Source organism: Solanum pennellii, chromosome 10 (assembly GCF_001406875.1).
Source record: "Solanum pennellii chromosome 10, SPENNV200".
Classification (NCBI taxonomy): domain Eukaryota; kingdom Viridiplantae; phylum Streptophyta; class Magnoliopsida; order Solanales; family Solanaceae; genus Solanum; species Solanum pennellii.
The window spans coordinates 12,889,607-12,914,425 of record NC_028646.1 but is presented as its reverse complement, the minus strand read 5'-3'; the positions used below and the strand labels follow the sequence as shown (position 1 = coordinate 12,914,425).

General features: G+C 36.8%; 1 protein-coding gene across 1 annotated transcript; it reads left to right on the top strand.

Moving 5' to 3' along the window:
* Positions 1-10,633: 10,633 nt before the first annotated feature.
* LOC107031987 (non-structural maintenance of chromosomes element 3 homolog) lies at positions 10,634-22,794 on the top strand. Its single transcript, XM_015233528.2, has 6 exons — positions 10,634-11,018; positions 14,742-15,040; positions 21,494-21,646; positions 21,771-21,876; positions 21,956-22,070; positions 22,517-22,794. Exons 2-6 carry the CDS (start codon positions 14,743-14,745, stop codon positions 22,553-22,555), a joined length of 711 nt encoding a protein of 236 aa, XP_015089014.1. The 5' UTR covers positions 10,634-11,018; position 14,742; the 3' UTR covers positions 22,556-22,794.
* The last annotated feature ends 2,025 nt before the right edge of the window (positions 22,795-24,819 follow it).

Sequence of the window (24,819 nt, the reverse complement as noted above, 5' to 3'; positions counted from 1 at the left end):
TGGAACGAACCCTACGACGATCCGTCGTGGGTACGATGGTCCGTCATTGGGGTCTCGTTCTGTATATCAGTGACAGAACTGGGAGTACCCCATGCATCCCCGATGAACCCTGGTCAAACTCGTAGTGTTTTGGACCTACATTTGTCTAACCCAACTACCTAGGAAACTAGCAATGCAAAAGCACCTATGTCTAGGGTTGTAAACACGGCAATTTCGAACATTTTTAACCTAGGTTAGACAGAATCTTATAAAAGAGACGAACATATGATGAAGAACTAAGATAATACTAATTAATAAACAAAAATGCAAGATAAATGAGTAGAAATTAGAGACACATACTTAGAATTGGAGAAAAACAAGATGGGCAAGTACTCAGTGACCAAGAAGACACCCACAGCAGTAACTCCGACTAGTAGATGATAACTTCTAGGGCTTTGGAGAATTTTGGGGGAACAATGATCGAGGGAGAGAATGTGGAAGTTGAAAAGAGAGGGAAATGGGAGGTAAAATGAAGGAATGGGGTGAAATGAGGGGTTAGGGGGTTTAAACGGTCTGATTTTGAAAAAGACTCCAGCCGGGTCGGGTCGGGTATGACTCATTAATGACGCAACGACTCCCCGACGACGGTCCGTCTCAGTTGTGACGATCCGTCGTTGGGTCCGTCGTGTGTGACCTAGTTTGAAAATAATAGAAAAAATGTACCTGGTACGACGGAGGCATACGACGGTCCGTCGCAGGCGCAACGGTCCGTCGATGTATCCGTCAGTGGCTGCTGCATAGTAATTTTCTGCAGAATTTTATGGTGATGTGCCTGCAAATTTAAAAACCCATTAGTAGAAAATGCTACCATTACTAAAAAGGCTATAAGTATTGGGTTGCCTCCCAACAAGCGCCTGATTTAATGTCGCGGCACGACTGGGGACACTTGATTACTCAACCTTCATCAAGATGGTTTGACTATATTACTTTATTCCCCGATGTTTTATGCCCAAAATAGAGTTTTATTCTATCTCTATTCATCTTAAACCGCACTCCCTCCTTGGCTTTTAACTCAACTGCTCCATGAGGGAATACTTGGGTAATCAAGTAAGGGCCAGTCCATTTGGACTTGAGCTTGCCCGGAAGACAAGGCGACCCAGAACTGTCTACAAGCACCAAATCCCCAACCATAAACTCTTGTTTTGCATTTTTCTGTTCAGTCTCCTTCTTCATCTTTTCTTTGTGGGATATGGCAGATACCGATTGGAGCTCACCACTCTGCCTCATGGTCCTACAAATGTTGAAGGTCGCTTCTTCATTATTCAACCGAAATGTCATCTGTCCCTTCTCCATATCAACTAAGGCTCTACCTGTAGCAAGGAATGGCCTCCCAAGAATAATAGGCACTTCAAAATCGACCTCACAATCAAGAATAACTAAATCAGCCGGAAAGATGAATGACTCCACTTTTACTAGCACATCATGAAGTATCCCTATAGGCCGTTTCACTGTCCGATCAGCCATCAGTAGCCGCATCGCAGTGGGTTTTGGATCCCCCAAACCCAACTTCTTGTAAATTGAGAGGGGCATGAGATTTATGCTTGCCCCCAGATCACATAATGCTTTCGCAAAATGTAATGACCCAACTGTACAAGGAATAGTGAACGCACCAGGATCTTCTTTCTTTTGTACGAGAGATCTTGTAGCAATAGCACTACAATGCTGCAGTCTATCATCATCCTCGAAAGTGACCGATCTTTTCTTTGTAACCAGATCTTTCATAAATTTGGCATAACCGGGCATTTGTTCTAGAGCTTCTACCAAAGGGACATTGATAGAAAGCTGCTTCAACATTGTTATGAAACGCCGGTATTTACCATCCTCGGTCTTTTTCACTAATCTCTGAGGGAAAGGTGGTGGTGGCCTAGGCATGGGAATTACTTTCATAGGTACTTCTGCATCTTTTCCATTACTTTCCTCTGCTTCACCACTACCCTTTATCACATTATCATTATCCTTTCTCACATTTTCCTCAGTAGATGGCATAGGTGGGTCAATGGTTTGCTTACCACCCCGAGTAGCGATTGCCATACAGTGCGCATCATTCTTTGGATTTTGGACAGCGTTGCTAGGAAGAGTGCCCGGTTTCCGTGTGTTCACTGTCGCAGATAATTGGGCCATTTGCAACTCGATCTGCTTAATCGAAATTGCATGTGTATCAACTTTTTGCCCAATACTAGATAAATCACACCTCAACTCTTTAATGTGCTCATCACTAGCATCGAACCTCCTTATCATTTTGTGCAACATATCCTCAACTCGCGCCAAACTACCTCCACCATCCTTAGGAGTAACTTCACGATTTTGAGGAGGAACATAGGGTCCAATCCTGTCGTTTCTATTACCATAGTTACCCCTGTTGAAGTTGTTGTCGCGATTGTAGTTTCCATCTCGGACATAATGACCCTCACGATTGTAGTTACCATAGTTTCGACCTTGGTTTCCTTGACCTTGGCACCAATTATCCTGATTTGAGCCTTGGGTGCTCGGTCGGAAACCCCCCGTCTGCTCATTTACCGCATAGGAATCCTCCTCATAATAACACTCATCGATTGGAGGTGGTGGTTTAGCCAAGTAGTTGACTGCATTAATCTTTTCTGCACCCCCAGTGACATGTTTTAGTACCAACCCAAGCTCAGTTCTCATCTGAGCCATTTCTTCACGAATCTCATCTGTGGCTGGGTTGTGAGTGGACTGCACTGCAAAGGTGTTTCTCCCTGTATCAGACTTCCTAGTACTCCAAGCTTTGTTATTCCGGGAGATTTTTTCTAATTTTTCAGCGATCTCAGCATAAGGACATTCTCCATAAGATCCACCTGCTATAGTGTCCAACACCGCTTTGTTGTTATCATCCTGTCCCCGATAGAAGTATTCTTTCAGTGACTCATCATCTATACGGTGATTTGGAACACTTCTCAAGAATGAGGTGAATCTATCCCAAGAACTACTAACTGACTCTCCTGGTAGTGCCACAAAGTTATTCACTCTGTCTTTGTGGTTTAGTTTCTTGGAGACCGGATAGTAGCGTGCTAAGAAGACATCCCTTAGTTGATTCCAAGTAAAGATGGAGTTGTATGGGAGCTCAGTGAACCAAATAGCAGCCTCTCCCGTCAGTGAGAGAGGAAACACTCTGAGACCTATTACATCCAAATCCAAATCAGGCCTCCCTACACAGCTTTTACACACTGCCCTTACCTTAGCTATATGGGCATGTGGATTCTCAGAAGGTAGCCCTGAAAACAAACCTCTGGCAGTGAGCATTTGCATCAGACTACTAGTTACCACAAAAGTGTGGCCTGTGGGTAGAGGAGGCAAAACCAGTGGCCCATCCGAATCTGCTATGTTATCATAGCCTCTGTAGTATGCTTGGGGCCGTGGAGCGGGATTTTGTCCCCTCTGTTGATGTTCACCCGGAGCATCGGGTAACATCTGACCATGAACATCAACCGGAGCTGGGATGTTCTGGTTCGGATCCTCATCATTTATTCCCAAATTTCGATTCATATTGCGCAGTGTACGCTCTAACTCGTGATCGTAGGGAAACAAGGGTTCTCTTCCTCTCCGTGTATTTGGCATACAAGGAGGATAGTTCTGAAAAGAAATCAAAAACAATAAAACAAAGTAAAATCAAGAAAATATCAACTAAACTATAGTAATAAGTTCAAGTTAATCTAAAAGCTATATTCCCCGGCAGCGGCGCCAAAATTTGATACGCTCAAACTTACTTCTCAAATAAGAAGTAAAGCGGTCGTGTCAAGTAAATAACCCAACTAGTGAGGTTGGGATCGTTCCCACGAGGAAAATAGTCTAGACTTAACTTCAACCTGTTATTACTATTGTTCGGTTGATGACTTCCTTAGAAAGTAAAAACATAAAAAGGGGGGTTTGTATTTCCTAATGAGTAAAAATAACTAACGAAATTGAAAGAGACACTTAACAGTTTTGAAAGTTGGATTTTAATCAGTTAATCAAAGTAACTAGGGTTTACGTGTTCCCCACAGGTTCATAACTTGATAATTCTAACTATAACAATTCTTTCCTAGTATCTTGCATGCAAAGTGATAAGTTATGTATTTCTAAATCCTTGGTCCGGCATCTAGAAAATCTCACTCTGCACCTTGGTCCGGCTACGTGTGTTGCTTTCCTAACCCTTATCTTTACCTCATATTAAGCATCGTATTCGATATTTGACTAAGTTATTACCTCGTACCAATCAATACTAGCCTATTAGATAGTATACACTAAATCTATGTTAATAATTCTTTTCCTATTATCTACCTCCTTGGTCCGGCAAGTAGCATTAAGGCGAGTTCTAACGTTGGCCATCCGTTAAAAAGACTTCTAAGCGAAAGAATTATTAATACATGCAAGACACTATTCTAGAATTGTTATTTTAGTTAGGTTTTATCTCATTATTTGCCTATGGTTCCCACAACCCTAGTTATGGAGTTTAGTTACTCATAGTCATAATCACAATATTCAAATATATTAAATAAGAATTCATGTACTTACTTCAATGAGAAAGAGTAAAATCCGAGAGTTTTCTTGATTAATCACCAAAAATCACCAACAATCAATGATAATCAAAAGTCTAACAATACAATGTTTACCAATACGGAGTCTAACAATGATCCAGAGTCTAACAGTCTAAGAGTCTAACTAATAATACCGAGTCTAACTATATGGAGTCTAACCTCAAAAACGAGGTTTTTCGAACTATTTATAAAAAAATAAAAACCTAATTAATCAAGGACTCTATTTGCTGGAAATCTGCCAAAACGCGGTTGGGTCGACGGACCTCGCGACGGATCGTCGTGGTCACGACGGACCGTCATGGACTTCGTCGTCCCATACTTATGCAATTTCTTCTGCTGCTCTTCTTCATTACCCTCGACGGCAAGTATGACGGACCGTCATAGGCACAACGGTCCGTCGAGGGTCTTCGTTCCAAAACACTTCAACTCTTGGAATATGGGTACTGAGATTACTTCTCTAAACTTCATGACGAACCTGTAGGACGGACCGTCATAGACACGACGGACCATCACAAGCTTCGTAACCCCACACTTGGTCAGACTTCCCCATCTTCCTTCAGCAGCTGCACTACGCTGCCACCTACGGACCGTCACAAGGACGACGGACCGTCATAAGCTCCGTAGGTGGTCTCTTCTGCATTTTTTCACTCAAAATCTCCGCATTCAGCTTTGGACAGATTTCCTTCAAAATAAAAAGAAACTTATATAAAAATTAGCACAAAAAGGCTTTTGGACACACTAAACTTAAGGAAAAAATATTAATAACACCGTGAAACCACGGTATATCAGACACTCGGTCGGAAACCCCCCGTCTGCTCATTTACCGCATAGGAATCCTCCGCATAATAGCATTCATCATTAGGTGGTGGTGGTTTAGACAAGTAGTTAACTGCATTTATCTTTTCTACCCCCCAATGACATATTTTAGTATCAACCCAAGCTCAGTACTCAGTGAACCATATAGCATCCTCTCCCGTCAGTGAGAGAGGAAACACTCTTAGCCCTATTACATCCAAGTTCAAGTCAGGCCTCCCTACACAAGTTTTACACACTGCCCTAACCTTAGCTATATGGGCATGTGGATCCTCAGAAGGTAGCCCTGAAAACAATCCTCTGGCAGTGAACATTTGCATCAGGCTACTAGTTACCACAAAGGTGTGTCCTTGTGGTAAAGGGGGCAAGACAAGTGGCCCATCGGAGTCTGCTATATTGTCATAGCCTCTGTAGTATTCTTGGGGCCGTGGAGCGGGATTTTGTCCCCTCTGTTGGTGTTTACCTGGAGCATCGGGTAACAACTGACCATGAATATCAACCGGATCTGGGATGTTCTGGTTTGGATCATCATCATTAATTCCCAAGTTTTGATTCATGTTGCACAGTGTACGCTCTAATTTGTGATCGTAGAGAAACAGGGGTTCTCTTCCTCTCCGTGTATTTGGCATACAAGGAGGATGATTCTGCAAGAATCAAAAACAATAAAACAAGGTAAAATCAAGAAAATATTGACTAAACTATAATAATAAGTTTAAGTTAATCTAAAAGTTACTTTCCCCGGCAGCGGCGCCAAAATTTGATACGCTCAAACTTACTTCTCAAATAAGAAGTAAAGCGGTCGTGTCAAGTAAATAACCAAACTAATGAGGTTGGGATCGTTCCCACGAGGAAAATAGTTTAGACTTAACTTCAATATATTATTACTATTGTTCAGTCAATTATTTCCTTGGAAAGCAAAAATGATAAAAGGGGGGTTTTCTATTTCTAAATAAAGGAAAATAACTAGCGAATTAAAAGAGACAACTAACAGCTTCAAATGTTGGAGTTTAATCAATTAATAAAAGTAACTAGGGTTTACGTGTTTCCCACAGGTCCATAACTTGATAATTCTAACTATAACTATTCTTTTCTAGTATCTTGCATGCAAAGTGATAAGTTATGTATTTCTAAATTCTTGGTCCGGCATCTAGAAAATTTCACTCCGCACCTTGGTCCGGCTACGTGTGTTGCTAAACTAACCCTTACTTTTACCTCATATTAAGCATCGTATTCGATATTTGACTAAGTTATTACCTCGTTCCAGTCAATACTAGCCTATTAGATAGTATACACTAAATCTATGTTGATAATTCTTTTCCTATTATCTACCTCCTTAGTCCGGCAAGTAGCATTAAGGCGAAATCTAACGTTGGCCATCCGTTAAAAAGACTTCTAAGCGAAAGAATTATCAATACATGCAAGACACTATTCTAGAATTGTTATTTTAGTTAGGTTTTACCTCATTATTCACCTATGGTTCCCACAACCCTAGTTATGGAGTTTAGTTACCCATAGTCATAATCACAATATTCAAATATGTAATATAAGAATTCATGCACTTACTTCAATGAGAAAGAATAAAATCCAAAAGTTCACTTGATTAATCAGCAAAAGTCACCAACAATCAATTACAAAAGTCTAAAAATATTCAAGAGTCTCAAAATAATCAAGAATCTCACAAAGAGTCTAAAAAATAATCAAGAGTCTCACAAAGAGTCTAAAAAATAATCAAGAGTCTAACCTCAAAAACGAGATTTTTTGAACTATTTATAAAAAATAAAAACCTAATTAAATAAGGACTCTATTTACTGAAAATCTGTCAAAACGCGGCTGGATCGACGGACCTAGCGACGGATCGTCGTGGTCACGACGGACCGTCGTGGACTCCGTCGTCCCATACTTGTGCAATTTCTTCTGCTTCTCTCTTCATTACCCTCGACGGCAGGTATGACGGATCGTCACAGGCACAACGGTCCGTCGAGGGTCTCCGTTCCAAAACAATTGAACTCTTGGAATTTGGGTACTCGGACTACTTCTCTGATCTTCATGACGAACCAGCAGGACGGACCGTTATGTCTACGACGGTCCGTCACTCACTCCGTAACCCCACACTTGGTCAGAGTTCCCCATCTTCCTTCAGCAGCTGCACTACAATGCCACCTACGGACCGTCACGGGCACGACGAACCGTCACAAGCTCCGTAGGTGGTACTTTTCTGTATTTCTTGCTCAAAAACCCCCCGCATTCATCTTTTAGACAGATTTCCTGCAAATAAAGAGAAACTTACATAAAAATTAGTACAAAAAGGCTTTTGGACACACTAAACTTAAGGAAAAAACATTAAAAATACCGTGAAACCATGGTGTATCACAATACCCATCAAATTATCTATGCTCAAATCAGCCAACCAATATATTAAAACTTTGATCAAACTTACCATAATAAAGAAAATAAAATAAAACTAAAATTATACGGCATCAAACAACCTAATCCACTTACAGTGATATGATGTACACCCATTCTAAATTCTTAAATTGTAACTTCTGGAAAAAAAAAGGAATCATTGGCCAATCACCACTTCACTCCCTTAATAGAAATCTAACATTGATAAAGAATTAAGGGTTGAAAAAACAAAAGAAAAAGAATACACTGTCCTATCTGATCCAGAAACATACGAAGCAAATCCTTCCCCTCCTACTTATTACAATATTATTTTCACACACATTCATATGCAGAAATTAACGAAAATACGTAGAGCACTTGATGCAGTACTTGAAGCAGCTCGAAATTCGCAATGCCGGAACACTCTGCCTCTTTCTTTTTTTGATTCTTTTTCTTATTCAGTTATGACCCATTTAATTCACTTTAACCCATTGGCCAAGTCGTATAGAATATTATTAAGTGATCGCTTTAGTTCATGAATTATCGATTAATTAACTCGAGTTAAATAAATATTTAAATTTTCCAAAAATGACCTTTCAGGTTATTACACTTTCCGTTTAAATACTGTCCTTTTTTAAATTGAACCTTATTTTTTATTGCCTTCTAGAAAGTTTTGTTTAATTTTTTTGCCCTTGTAACTCTGAATTCCTTTTGCTCTATCACAAACAATTATTTCTCCAATAATAATATTTAAAACTCACTCCCTTGAATTACCCTTGTCTACGAAATCATTTCAAACATTGGCATCAATAACAATCTCACTATTTCTTTTTATATTTTTTCTTCTTCTTTATTGTGTAGTCAATGCATTAGTAAAAATAAAATTAAGAATTATGAAGGTTGAAAGTGGAAGAGGACACAAATACATATTAAGTTAAAAATAATTAAAAAAACACAAATTATAGTGAAAGATGAAAAGTCTAATTGATTTTTTTAATAGAGAATATGAAAATAATCAATATAGTTGAGAACATGAATAGAATAAACAACTTAATTGGAGGAAAAAAAATAATTTTGTACCGAATAACCAACAAATATATACATTATTTTGCTAAAATATTAAAACATTTCATTTGACATTTCTCTTAAATTTTTATATGAATATTTAAGATATATTTTTTTTATATTAATATGAGAACACTACTAAAAAATAGTAAATACCGTTCTCAAATAAAAGTCGGTAATTTTCGACTTTCGAAGATTGGTATGGTTAAAAAGAATAAAAAATAATTTTTTTAGAAAATCAATTACAAGGAGTCGGTTTTTATGGAAAATAAAGCGGAAAAATCAAATAGCGATCTTTGAAGGTCGGATTTTTCTCAAAAAATGAACTACAATAAAAATTGACCTCTTGATGTCGGTATTAAATAAATCAATATATAACAATATTTTATTTTTTCTCTATTTAATGTAAAAACAAAATTGAGTAATATTTTGAATTAGTTTTATTTAAATCGTCTTCCGAAGGAGATTTTGTGTAAAATAAAAAACAAAAAAATTATAATATCGACTTTCGAAAGTTGATAAAATTAAATAGTATGTAGTTAAATTAATTTTTATTAAAATATTTATATGTGACTTTCAGAAAATTGATGAATTAATATTTTCAATTAACTTAAAATAAATCGTCCTCCGACGATTTTATATAAGTTCAAAAATAAATTAATTTAAAATAATGACTTCCTTATGTTAGCATTATTAATTAGCATGACTATTTTTTTATTTATCTTACAATTTAATGTGACACCGACCTAATGAGATCGATATTTTTTTGCTTAATCTAATTACTTTTAATAAAAGTAACATCCGAAGGTCGTTTTTTTTTTTATTTGAAGACATTCAGAGGTCGACCTGTTTAAAATATTCCTATTAATCATAATTTTGCTATTATGCATAATACTAAATTTATAATTTATGAAATAGACAATTGAACATCGTAAAGTACTATACAAAGCAAATTCTATCAAGATTTTTACGTTCGCTCTTGAATGAATATCAAGTGTAGTGATCATACCATAGACAATGACATGTAAAGGACAATTCATCGGAGAATGAAATATGTGAATTATATACTCGTCGAGTAGTTTAACAAATCAAGTCTTATATAATGTTTCAGATATGAAATATATTATCAATCAAAGAAATACTGATGATCAATTTAAGGATATTTATATATTAAGTTTGATATTGATAAATTTCTGTTGATAAATAAAATTAATTTTTTTATATATATTGTTGACAATCAATTTTGACCGACTTATTCGATTAAAATACATATTTTTAAAACATATTACGAGTTTAAAATCTTAATTGATTTAGTCTATAATTATATATTATAGTATCACTAATTTATAAAAATTATCAATTATTATTATTAAATTATTATATATATGATCCACAGTTAAATTCGAAATAATTATTTTTATTTAATTTTTCCTTAAAATTTAGGTGTATTTAATTTATATAGAAATATTTTAATTTATATAGTATTTTATTAATTGAATAGCATTTCCTTAATCTCTCCTTAAATCATTTAAATCATAACCTCTTTTGTTCAATTTGTTTAATGCATAGCCCTTTCCAATCCTATTTCATTTTCAATTTTATGTCAATTATGGCCATTTGTTTATTTCAATTATAACCTTTCACTTTTTAATTATAAACTATCTGATTCAATTCAATTCTCAGCAGCTTTCATCTTTTAATCTCAACCATTTGTTCAGCCAAGTCAACTACAAAATCACATCTTGATCGTCCATATCATTTAAATAAACCAACAAAATTACCAAAACCCGAAGCATTCTTCATTCATCTTCGTCACCTCTAGTCTCTATTCTCCTAGCAGCTCAGCCGAAGCAGCGAACGCCGCCGGCCAGCGAGCAGCCGCGAAAACCAGCCGGCAACCGAGCGCCGCCTCTGATACGTTCTTCACGCCAGAAAGTGCAGGCCGCTCCGGCCAGAAGCAGCGCGAGGACCAGCTCCGACCGGCGAACCTCTTTATCTCTTCTCCTCCGCTCCAGTGACGACGACAACAACAAACAGCGGGGCCATCTGCTGTGACCAGCGAGCGTCGAGCAGCCAACTCCGGCGAAGGTAAGGACCGGCGAACCCTATCGAAGACGACAACAACAACATCGAGACCCTCACATCTCCATTCCTCTCCTCTTTGGCGTAGTTCTAGTAATCCAGGTATTTTATTATTGATCACACATGCATAACAGTACTTATAATAAAGCTAAATTGAAGTTTAGTCGGACTTTTACATGGTCCAACAATTTCTGTAAATAACTCTAATATTAGAGCTGTAAAACTATTCAAATTTATTTAAGCTCTAGTTATATGAGACTAGCAAATCTAGATAATCGAACTTGGGATAGAAGGACAAACAATGTTCGTGAATGTAGATTTATTAGGAGTCTAGACTCTCTAGAGAAAAATTAACTCTTGACTCACTTCAGCCTTTTTCTCAATATGAAACTGACACTTTGAAACAATAGAGTTCATTCCAACAATCTTTGTATGGAAACAAGAAGACATACTGATTCCCAAGTAATTCATGACATTTCTCAGTCATCTTATCCAAGAGTCAGTTGTATGGAAGTCAGTGAGCACTCTTCTGCATTTATTTGACCTGAAGTCCGTCTTTGTTTGAAAGATTTATACAAACACACCACTGGATAAAACAAACAAGAAACCTCAGAATTAACTAGTGGAGCTTAGGTATAAATAGCCATGTCCTATTGGAGAGCCATTCAAGTCAACCAGGCAGAAGCAAGAACATTCAGTCACTCCTGCTAATGTTATGTATGCACATATGAAAATTGAAAGGCTGCATGAAGTAGAAGAATCAAGTCAAACCATTTTAGCTTTGAAGTATGGAACCCACTAAAATGCGCACATTGATAAGGACTCAACTTCTGAACTCCTCGAGTGCACAACATTTTTAAAAACTAATTTCAGCATATCTGTTATGTGTTTAAATTTCTAAAGTTCAAGTACAATTGTTTCATATAATGTGTTTGTGTCCATCTAGTATTGATACTTAACATTAATTTTGTGATAATTTGTTCCTGTCCATCGAGTGTTTGCTTAGATTTAGATTAGGTGATAATGTATTTGCTTAGCATAAGTACCAACACTAGACAAAATTGATTTTTCTTGCAAGATCAAATTGTGTCCATCTAGTATTGATACTAAGCTTTAATGTGTGTTTGCAGACATTAGTACCAACACTAGCTTGCAAGATCAATTTGTGTCCATCTAGTGTTGATATTAGGGGTGGGCATTCGGTATTTCGGTTCGGTTCGGTTTTTTTTTTCGGTTTTTTCGGTTTTCGGTTTTTGTAAATTGCGTACCGAAAACCGAACCGAAATACCGAAAATACAAAAAATTAAACCGAATACCGAACCGAAAACCGAAATACCGAAACCGAAATTCTGAAAAATTTCGGTTCGGTTCGGTGTTTCGGTTTTCCGGTGTTTATGCCCACCCCTAGTTGATATTAAGCTTTAATTTCGGAATCAGTGTTGTGAAAGGCTATCGCCTCATCGACAATGGCGAGAGTCGAAGCAGGGCGACCCTTCATCGCCTTTGAGCTTTGTGGCGAGGTGATCTCCAAAAGGCGACACCATGGTGACAAAAGATGAGAGACCTAGAGGCAATAAAGTCGGGAACACCTTTTGTATTATCTTAAAAAAATGCGACCAATCTAGGGCTTTAAAAGTAAAAGGGTAATTTCAGGGTTTTCGACTAGACTCCTTCGAGGCTTCGACGACCAACCAGACTTTTCCGGCTACTCCAAAGTCCAACCAATACATATTTCTTTAGATATCTTCTTTCTTCCTTAATTTTGTTTCCTCTACTTCAGACTTCAGAGTCACTTCACTTCTGTTTTAACTTTTTTTTCGGTTTTTTTCTCATCCAAATTCAATATTTGCTAATGTGTTATTGCTATTGAGAATTTGATTATTTACATATGCAATTAAATATTTGAACTTTTTGTATAAATTGGTATCACATTTCAAGAAGACGAACGCGTTACCGCTTGCCTTGCCTTGTGGCGTGGCAGACCCTTTGCCTTTTATCGCCTTTCGCCGTCCAGAACACTGTTCAGAATAATGTGTTTGTTAAACATAAGTACTCAACACTAGGTGATCCTTTGATGACAAAATTGATTTTCTTACAAGATCAATTTGTGTCCATCCACTGTTCACACTTAGCTTTAATTCAAAAATAATATATTTGTTAAGCATAAGTACCAACACTAGTTGATCCTATTGATGACAAAATTGATTTTCTTGCAAGATCGATCTGTGTCCATCTAGTGTTTATTCTAAGCTTTAATTTAGGAATACTGTGTTTGATAAGCATAAACACCAACACTACTTGATCCTATTAGTTGGTGGATTTAGTCGTTGCAATTAATTCAAAAGTAGTTATAGATAATGTTGTTTAGTTGTTGAAATAAGTTCAAATAAAGTTTGGTCAACCCCTAGCCAGTTTGACTCATTATTTAAAATAATTTGGTTTAGTTGGTGTATTTAAGTCAAAACTAGTTAGAGTTAAATAATTGTTTCGTTGTTGCGATAAATTCAAATAGATAATGTGGTTTTGTTGGTGAGTTTAGTTGTTAGTTGTTTTAATAAGTTTAAATAAACAATATGGTTTAGTTGGTGAATTAGTTCAAAACTAGTTAGAATTAAAAAGTTGTTTAAATAAGTTCAAATAAATTATAATGTTGTTTAGTTGGTGGATTTAGTTGTTGGAATTAACTCAAAACTATTTAGAGTTAAAGTTGTTTAGTTGTTGAAATAAGTTCAAATAAATAATGTGGTTTAGTTGGTGAGATTAATTCAAAACTAGTTAGAGTTAAAGTTATTTGGTTGTTTAAGTAAGTTCAAATAAATAATGTGGTTTGATTGGTAGATCTAATTGTTAGAATTAAGTCAAAACTAGTTAGAATTAAAGTTGTTTAAATAAGTTTAAATAAATAATTTGGTTTAGTTGGTGGAATTAATTCAAAACTAGTTAGAGTTAATATTGTTTAGTTGTTTAAATAAGTTCAAGTAAACAATGTGGTTTAGTTGGTGGATTTAAGTGAAAACTACTTAGAATTAAAAGTTGTTAAGTTGTTTAAATAAGTTCAAATAAATAATGTGGTATCAGTTTTCAAAAAATAAGTTGAAATAAATAATGTGATTTAGTTGGTGAAATTAAGTGAAAACTAGTTCAAATGATGTTTGGTTGTTTAAATAAGTTTAAATAAATAATATGACTTAGTTGGTAGATTTATTTGTTGGAATTAAGTCAAAATAATTAGTTTTGAAGTTGTTTGATCGTATTTTAGTTTATTTTGAAGTTGGATGCAGTTTATCTTGAAGAAGATCAATGTATGTGTTTAAAAATGGTGTTAGCAACTCTTTGGGCTGTTTTGGTAGAAATATGCAGGTGGATAACTGAAATTGCTGTTTGTAGCAGAAAACCGGCCTCTGGAGGTCAGCATCTCAAAAATAAATAAAACAAAAAATAAAAGATACCGACCTCTTGAGGTTGGAATATATAAATAAATCAAATAAAAAATAAACAATATCGACCTCAAGATGTTGGAATATTGGAGGTAAAAAAATACAAAATATAAAATACCGGCCTCCAATGGTCGAAATTTAAGAATTAAGAAAAATAAAAATAAAAATATACTGATTTCCAGAGGTTGGAAATATTATTAATTTTTCAAAGATTAAAAATTAATTAATACTGAGTTTTCAAGGGTCACACCAGGTTTGCGTAGTGCGGGGCAGATTTTTATCCTATGCATGGCTTTCTCTCGTCACAAAAAAAAGAATTTTGTATTTCCCCCAAACCCAGTTTCAGAAACTCAAATTTACTCAAGTTATTGCCAATTTTTAATTGCAGTATGTCTAGTTCTGGGGAGGATTTTTCTCAATTTGGTATTTCTGTTGAGGAGAAAGACAAGCTTGTAGCTGAGGTGATTCGGTATGTATTATTCAAGAGTGAACAGAGTTCAAGTTGCCCTGTAAAGAGGGAGGAGCTAACCCAATTGATCACCGGCAAAAATTATCGTCAAAGAAATCTCCCTGCTTTTGTTATAAATGAGGCAAAATCCAAACTTTCCTCTATTTTTGGCTTTGAAATGAGGGAACTTCAACGCTCTCGCTCTTCCGCTCCTCAAAACCCTCGTTCATCTCAGCAAGGTTTTCTTTAAACTATCTTCTTATTTTATTGAATGTTCTTTTATTTCGAAAGTTTAGTTGGATTAGAACTCCCAATAATGTGTACTGTATGTAGCATGGGCCAATTCGTGTTATCTTTTTTGCAGTTTATGAAGAGCTTGCTGTTTATTCACCTCATCAGGTATTTAGAGAAAAGGCCTTCCTCAAGTATAGACCGCAGTAGCAACCAAAGTTGTGGCCTTGTGTTTTATGAAGTGATTGAGAGGCCTGAAGTCTTAGGTTCAAATCCTAAAATAAAACAAAAAAACATTAGGTGATTCTTTTTTTATGTCCTAGCCTTGATGAATAGAGTTATCTGGTACCACTGTTGCTATTGGGGTATCCCGTGGAATAAGTCGCTGGCCCCGACACAAGAGTCTTGAAAAAATGGACACAACCAATTTTGCTCCCAATGTTTCTTTCTATTTTTAGTTTGGAGTAGATAGAGAAGATTTGATGCATTCCTGAGCGTCTATTGGATGTTATAGGAGGGAAATTCAGAGTTCAAGAAGAAAAAAGTAGAGCCTCTTCTTGACTTGCAAAACATTAGCCAGGTAAAGGAGGATGGGTTGCACTAGGTTAATGGACAATGTAAAAATAGAAACTACTATTGGGTTACTCAAAATGCACCCATCTAGGAAGGGAATACATTGCATCCATGGGTGGTGTGAAATGAGGGTTCTAAAATATCAGAACAGATCCCGTGAATTCATATAGCTAACGTAAAATAGTTTAGCATTCTGGTTTAGTTGATTGTTGATTGTACTGAGTAACTAAAATCTTGCGTGTTGAATATTTCTTTAGGTAGTTGATTTATTTATCCAACAAAGAAAAAAAAATCTGCAGGCATACCATTCAAAAACTCCTCTTGCGTTCCATTTGAATATCTTTTTGAGTAATTTTAGTTTTCATACAAATTTTCAAAGAACTCAAGATATACCAATCATCAAAAATTTAGACATGTTTCGTAGAAGTAGCAAACCTAGGTCTGCAAGGCTGATCTTGAGCTTGCTGACTTGATTTTAGCAACACCGTTTCCACTAAGATCTTTTGTTATCTGTAGCTCTTTAAACATTTTTATAAGCTTCCTCAAGCTTTAATCTTTCAAAGATTGTTTATTGCCATTGCCAGCGGTGCATATACTCCAAGATGAGAATACTTTAAACTGACTCAACTTTTTGGTTGGATACTGGGAATCTAAGGCAGCATGAAATATCCAGCAACACATTCTTAGGAGACAGATTATAGGATACTGATGTAAGAGTTTGATCTGTGAAGTTACTTCAGCTTCTAGTGCTCTTTCCTCTTCTTCTCTTTTCTTATATATGGTTGAGCCTGCTTGTCAAACCCCACTTGGATAACTAGCGTCTTTTCTAACTCCCCCCTTGATGAGGCCCCTGTCATGGTTGGAGAGAGTCCTTTTCACTAGACTATCCTCTTTTGTCAGCTTCTAGTGCTTAGTTATGGAAATCTATGTGAGATTGTTTGCTAATGGGCATATCAGCATTCCTTGCATAAAACGGAATTAGAAATTTCCTCTCGGTTTAGGTATTCATGTTTTATATTGTCTGAAGCTTACGATCTGAATTTTGTCATGGCTACCCATAGGATTGAGTTAAAAATTTATTTCTGCACTTGATATTTTTTTGAGAATGATGACTTTTTTCCCCATTTATCCACAGGTATACTACATCAAAGTAGCTCTCCCCTTTTAAAAGTATTACAAACTAGACCGACTCCATCTGTGCTTTTTGTCACATATAGTCTATAACTTTCTTCTGACTGTACTAAAACTTTCTGTTTACACCAAAAATAATAAAAATTATACAATTCATCTTGAATTCTGCAAATTGTTCTTCTTGCCCTCAAAACATCTTTGATTCCTTTCGTTCCACACTGTCCACCATATACAAGCTGGGACAATCCTCCATCTCTCCTCCTTAATTGTAGTATTGCCTATATTGATCCAACAATTTAGGAGTTGTGCTATGTTTCTTGGTTTCACCCAAGTGATCTTCCTAAGGCTGCCGAATATTCTCCATAATTGATCTGTCCATTTGCAATGCAAAAAGAGATGGTTGACTGACTCTGCCTGTTCCCCACACAAATAACATCTTGAGCATAGTTGGAACTTCCTCTTCTTTATATTGAGAGCACTTCTTTGCTAGTAACCATGTGAAACAGTTTACCTTGTATGGGATTTTGGGTTTCCAATCATCTGCCATGGCCAGAGCTGCATCCTGTCATTTAATTTGAATGATTGAGATCTTTATAAGCTGATTTGACACTGAAAACCCCTTTGCTGCCGATCTTCCACACAACCTTGTCTTCTTCCCTAGTCAGATTGCTGAATTGTGCCATTGTATCCTGGAAGGCCACTATGTTCCCATCTCCAAATCATTTAGATTCCTCCTAAGATGTAAGTTTCACCCCTGTCCTGTCCACATTTCAGCCACAGTTGCGTTTTGTTGAGAGCTTAGTGTATACAAGTCTGGGAATAATTGTTTCAGGGTTCTTAGGGCTATCCATCTATCCTCCCAAAATGACACCTTCATTCCATTACCCACCTGGAATCTTATTCTAGAACGAAACAGAGGCCAAAGATTTCTTACTGCCCACCAGATACCACATCCATATGGTGTAGTTACCTATTCCCCATTTCATATATTTCCCTGATCACCTCTCTCCATAGCATATTGTCTCTTGTCATAAACTTCCAAAGCCATTTCAACATTAGGCTTTTGTTTTGTTTCTTCATGTACCTAATCCCCAGTTTCCCCTCTTTCGTGTTTCTTATGACCTCTTCCCACTTGACTAGATGAAACTTCTTTTTATCTTCATTTCCCTGCCAAAAAAGGTCCAGTTAAGTTTACAGAAAACAACAATCACAGGGCAGCTGGCTTACCAGGTCCTCCAAATGATGTCCTGAGACAGCCTTTTTGAAACGAGTTATCCACTTCCCACCATGGCAATAAGAAGCATCCTTCACAGACAAATATAAATATAATCATGAAATTAAGTGCCCGTTTGATTGGCTTATTTTAGGTGCTTTTAAGCCAAAATAGCTTTTAAGCAGTTTTGAAGTGTTTGGGTAAAGTTAAAAAGTGCTTATAAGCACTTAATTTTAAGCCAAAATAACAAAAATAAGCCAAAAGCCATAAGTTAGAAATCCTAACTTATGGCTTTTGGCTTATAAGTTGTAAGCCAAAAGCCAATCCAAACAGGCCCTAACTCAGGTAAGAGATATACATAGTTAAGGACTTTAACAAAATTGAAGACACAGAAATGCAATAGTTAGCATGAGCACCAAAACTAACCTCCCATAAAGGAAGAATACCCTCCTTGAAAAGATGCAAATAAGTTGGGCTGGGCAATGCTGATGGACGAGCCAAGTGGCAGTAGCAAAACCAAAAACCTTCAACTCTGGATGATGAACACAAAATAGATCGAAAAGGCAGTCAAATTCACGTAAAGCCAAAGACCAGAAATAAGTTGACTTACAGTACTAAAATCAACAATTTTCTTTATATTGTCCTCGTACGATGTTTGTGTGCGAACCCCAAATTGAGTATACCAGAAAACAAACTTGTTCTGATCATGACGATGAAGCTAAGTGAGTACCAGAAGCACAATTCATAAAAGATAAAAAGTAAACATGGCTAGAAAATAATACTGTGCTTATGGAACTACAAAGTCGTGTCCCTAGCATATATTTTTTTTATATAGTGGGAAAACAGAGCATGATAATAAGCTGCAAGCATATCCTGTCATCATATGCGCATGCTCCTAGACATATCTGCAATTCTAAAACCCTCCTGGCCTGACTGGCACAGTGAACATGCTTGTTTTGGCCATCTCCAAAGAAGAAATGCAGAAATTGCATGCGCATCACAAATGTGACCACCGATGTGGGTGTTGATTGTTTTAAATAGTAGCCTTCGCTTTCATTCGTATGAACCAAGTTTTCCTTTTAATCCGTAACAAGTATCTGCCTTATGTTTGTCACTGCTGATGGATTTTTAAGTGGTGTCTTGCTTGAAGACTTCTTCACTAGTGTCAGGCAGCTTGTCTGAGTGATACATTCTGGCGTCTTCTTGCCAAGGAGGATTTTGCATAGTATTCAGTTCGCCAGTGAAGAATGTGTGGGGCAGCATTAGATATGAGATACACCAAGGGACAAAGAACATGAACAACACCATCCACATTACCCTCATCATGATCAATTCCTGATTGTTTTCTCCAACAACTTCTATAGTAGTGACTAGTGTCTGAAACATGAAAATACTGGTGACTTCCACCCACCTTAATCTCACACTCACTATCCTGGGATGCATCAGGTATGAGAGAAACAAGGGCTGGAGACTATGAGCTTCACTCTCCATAGTGGCCTCAGCATAATCAACTTCAGATTCTTCAATGGGTTCTTCTTGTCCAACAACTTCTACAGTATTGACTAGTGTCTGAAACATGAAAATACTGTGACTTCCACCCACCTTAATCTCACACTCACTATCCTGGGATGCATCAGGTATGAGAGAAACAAGGGCTGGAGACTATGAGCTTCACTCTCCATAGAGGCCTCAGCATAATCAACTTCAGATTCTTCAATGGTATCTTCTTGTCCAATGACTTCCATAGCAGCAGCTGGTGCATCCACATTAGCCTCAGTATGATCAACATCATATTCTTCCATGGGATTTTCTCCAGCAATTTCCTGACCATGAGCTGCACTGTTGACACAATGCAGAATGATAAACTTCATATTCTTCAATGGGTTCTTCTTCTGTAGTATCTTCCATCTTTCAGACACTGCGCCTCTTCATGGAAATCTATGTTTGTTCTGGATTGTCACTCACAAGTTCTTCCATCAACTCTTGTTTTCCTGCAACGTCGATTTTACATTCTGCAGCCTCATCCACTAGACATTCAAATATCTGATTAAAATTATCTTCTTCGTCTCCATTTTCTGCCTCAAATAAGATGTATCACCACGATGGGGCTCATCCTGTTCATGCGGCTGTTTGGTCAGAACCACATTGCCATCTTAATTACTATTCATATCATCACCCAAGTTCTGGTTTTTGTTCTGAAAATCTTTTTCCTTTTTAGCCTCAGCATGATCAATTTCAGATTCTTCCATCGGTTCTTCTCTTCAGATCTGTTGTTATTGTGACCAAGTGTGGCTTCCTTTGAGCCCTCTTATGCTTTTGTATATAAAGCAACAAATACCAGGGCACTGCCAGTGTCTTGTTGAAAACCATCTTCCATGTCTACTTCATGTTGTACCAAGGTATTTGAATCTTGACCTGATATAGTATCTGATTTATTCTTCATGTTCAAACTCTCAAATGATTTCAAATCAAAACCATTTTGTCTAATTCTTCAGTCTATTGAACAGAATTCTGCTCAGAGTCCACCTCTAAACTTTCATAAGTTTCTTCAAAAAATGCATCAAACGTGATGGTTCCTGACTCTTCATTTTCTTGTGTGCTAGATTCCTGCATAGGTTTCCAGCTAACTTCACTGATTGATGAGTGCTATAGACTTTCCTAACTGAACTTTTTGCCTTCTCTTCCTTTCTCTGGCTAGTGAGAACCGCTGCTCGTGTCTTTGGAACGTCTTTCTTTTCTTCTTCAATTTACCCCGGTCTTCTCTTTTGGTTCACACTCCTTCATTTCTGTTTCCAGCTTAGTGCGAAGTGAAGTTGTTACTTACACCCATCTTCTGGTAGTTGGTAATGCAGGAGTCTCATGCATATCATTTTGGGCTTCATCGAAGTCTCTTACCAATGCTCCTCTTTGTCAAGGTCTCCAAAGTTTCCAAGTCATGTTATGTTTTATAGTTTGGGAACCAGTTCGTGGTACACTTGTTACTGCTTCTGACTTCCAGGATACTTTATGGATGGGTTTGCAATATCAGATTCACTTGTTTTCAAGGCCTCTTCAATCCCATCACCAAACTCAATAGATTGAAGAGAATTGGCCATGGTGACATTGTGATGCTAGCTAAGATTTTGTTCTTTCACTTCTTGCAGAGAGCTTGCAATTCTCTCCTTATGAGGCTGTGGATATCATCTGTGTTTGAATGAAACAGGGAAACAATCTGCGATTGTTGGGTGTGGGTGGGTGAGGGATGAGGTTTTTGTGAGCGATACTTGGATTTTCCATCTGATTATCCCTAGATACATAGTACAAAGTGTGGATATTTGCTACTTGTAATAAGTAATCTTCAAAAACAAACTAAAGTTGGAACTGTGATGTATTTGTGTAAGATTAGTGTGTGTTAGTCGTATTCATAATTGAGGCTTGCAAAAATGGAATTCTTCATTCTAAGCTGCAAACTGTTTTAGTGTTGTTAATCTATTCGGAATCATAGGCTGGTGTATTTTGTGGTTGAATTGTGTATTTTCAACATGGACTTTTTCATGATGGACAGTGGCAGCTGATGCAAAGTCGTATATTCTCAGAAGTCAGCTACCTGCAGATGCATACAAGGCATTTGTGGAAGATGAAAATAGATCACACGTCACCGCTCTTACTTTTGTCGTTACTAGCATTGTTCGTCTTGCTGGTGGCAAAATTAATGAAGGTATATTTGCAATTTCATTTTTGCTTGAACATATTTTTCAATTCCTAGTTATTCCATGTCTTTTACTTCCTAATATCTAATGAGAGGAATGAAGCTTACATTTGCTGCTATCATTGTGTTGAAGAAAATCTTTGGCATCATTTGAGACGACTGGGATTGTCTGAAACTGATGAAAGTCATCCTGTTCATGGAAATCTCAAACTAGCATTGGAAGCAATTGTTCAACAAAGGTTAGAATTGACAAACCAGAGGATTTCATGTCCATGTCATACAGTTCTTCGTTGTGTTCTGATTTTTTCACGTCCACAGATACTTGCACAAAGAGAGAGTTAATGGTCCAGAAGGTAATGCAACGTTTTATGAACTTGCTGAGAGGTCACTAGATGGGCCAATTAATGATGGAATGAAAGAGCATATAGCAAAGGTATTATTCAGACTTTTGTTGCATCTTATGGTTTTAGTATGCCATTATCTCCTATTTTAGTCTGCTGCAAGGATACTGCTTGTTGTATAGAGTTGCATTCACCTGGATTATGAACTGAACTGTCAATCTGAATCATTGTGTCAATAAGCTTTTGCTGCGTCCCTATGGTTCCCAGAGTAGATTTGTATGGATATCATTATTTGTTGCAAGAAATGTATCCGCTAGATTCCCAATGTACCACAGTCCGTGCATCAATAAAATATATGCTTTTTTTCTTCCTATTTGGGAAGCTGGGTGATAACTCTAGCAACCAATCCCACAAATAGAAACTGTGTCTAATTTACATTAATACATGATGCTTGTTGCAATTTGACAAATTTGCCATTTGGTCAACTCCGAAATTCCAAATGGCCTTTGCTAATTAACCTTGAACTATCCCTTTGCAGATTGTGAATAAAGATATCACCTCGGTGGATGCTGACTAGTTTCTTTACTGCTGTCTGGGATTCGTCACAAGTGTTTTTGGCCATAGTTCCTCCTAACTGTATGATATTGGTTTTTGAAGCTGTTAAATTGGTATGATGTTTTAGATTTTCGTTCTCTGTCTATTTTTGTGAAATACAGCCGTTCATGTATTTACGCAGCTGAATTGATGTTATTCAATGATCCTCTTCTTTTGTCTGGCATACTAATCAATATATATGTTTATAGAAGCATTGATATAGCCCCTTGTATAGCCAAAATCTTTGGTTAATCGTGCGTGAACAAATAATATTTGACAATGTATCATCCACTTTCTTTATTTGGTTAATCGTGCGTGAACAAATAGCTAGCAATCCAGATTTAATTAAGTTGTTTATTTTGGAGATGTGCTTCAAAATTCCAATACAACACAGGGAAACTGTTTTTGAAGTTTGCCCTGTTGTCAGCCAAGAATAAAAGAGTGCTGTCTTTTCCGAAGGCAGCGAAAATGGTTCCTTTTTGCTGTGTTGGTAGCTTGAAATCAGTTTCAAATGCTGTTAGAGGAGAAATATATTCATTTACCATGTTGCTTGTTACATGTCCCAAGTTGGGAGGATTCTACTGTGTAATAGAAACTCTGTTTCAACGATGGCATGCAAGCTCTCTTGCTCATGGCTGTCGTAAGTTAGGTTAACATGCACCGAGAGAGCATGTGAAATGGGAAATGTCTTGAAAGGGATTTGAAGGGTAGTTATGTCATTGATCAATCTGATGCTTGGTATTAGTAATAAACGAGTGTTAGTCATACATGGTTAAAAAAGTGTACCAAACAAGCATTATTATACATGGCTAAAAAAGTGTACTAAACAAGTACTAATAATACACAAAGCTAATCCAAGATTAAAGATGCACATGGAGAGTTGAAAACTAAGATTAAAGATGGACATGGAGAGTTGAAAACTAATTCTGAAAGCATTACTAAAGTGTTTGTAGACTACTATAAAGACATCTTAGGTGAGACAACTTCAAGTAGAGTCAAAGCTAATACTCTTACTAATGAGCACCAATGAAAGAGTTCACACATACAAGGATGTGAAGATTGGATGTTTGGGACTGGGAAGAATGAAAAAGTTGTTGATTTTTTTACGGGAATGGTGAACAACTTTATTAATCACTTTCACTAATATTGCCCTCATTCCAGAAGTTCATTGTCCAAGAAAATGCTAGTCAATACAGACAAATATCATGTTGCGGTGTAGTTGTCGTTAGGTAGTGTGTATTAGAATAATGCTCTAGTAGACAAGGAAGATGTTGCTCATATAGTAGCAGATAACCATGCAGACTTTATTCTAGGAAGATCTATGATTCATTATGTGCTTATATGCCATTATTTGTTCAACCATTAGAAAGACAGAGTACGGAGCCTAAAGGGTACAAAATATTAATAAAAATTTCAAAACGGTATATAAAATTTTATATACCGTTTTGGAATTTTTGTTAATATTTTGTACCCTTTGGGCTCCGTACTCTAGAAAGACAACTCATAGATGCCTCATGAAAGTTGATGTCAAAAACGCCTATGATATGTTAAGTTGGAAATTTCTTGAAGAATCAGCTGATGAGGAACATTTAGTCCTGTTGTTTTTGAAGATCTTGTGTGAACCTCTTTGTATTAGCAATGACCTAGTTTTGAAACAAACTGCTATATGGAGCAATGCAACATCTGAATCATGTACTGGAACTCGAAATCAAACTTCGAGTGACATATACTTGAAAATATGTAACGGAATATTTGATTTATACAATTAAGTCCTCATATAATATGCTTAGGTCCAGCTTTTGAAATGCATCCATTTGGCCATGGCTGCAAATGGACAATTGAAGACGGTATGAAGTTTAGATGGTTTTGTTGGATTTCGACCCATGGTGCTTGTCTAGATCAAAATAATGATTTTTCTTGATTAAAAAAGGGGTACACTGCACCCAAACATATCAAAAAGATAAAGGAGAACTATCCATGCTTGTGTTGTTTAGACAATCTAGAATGAGAAAAATAGAACGAAGACAAGGTCGCAACAATGCATACTAGGTATAGATCCTTAAGACTTTTGGCCCTTTGCAACCCTGATATTTATAGGTCTCTTTCTCTTTCGCTATTGTACATGGTCCGTTACTAGCTTAGTACTTCATTTACTAAGTGAAGAATATGCACTTGGCTTGCTAAAAAACCAACTAGTGTGGGTTGAACTAAATTAAGCATTATGCATTTACTTCATCACGCCATTTT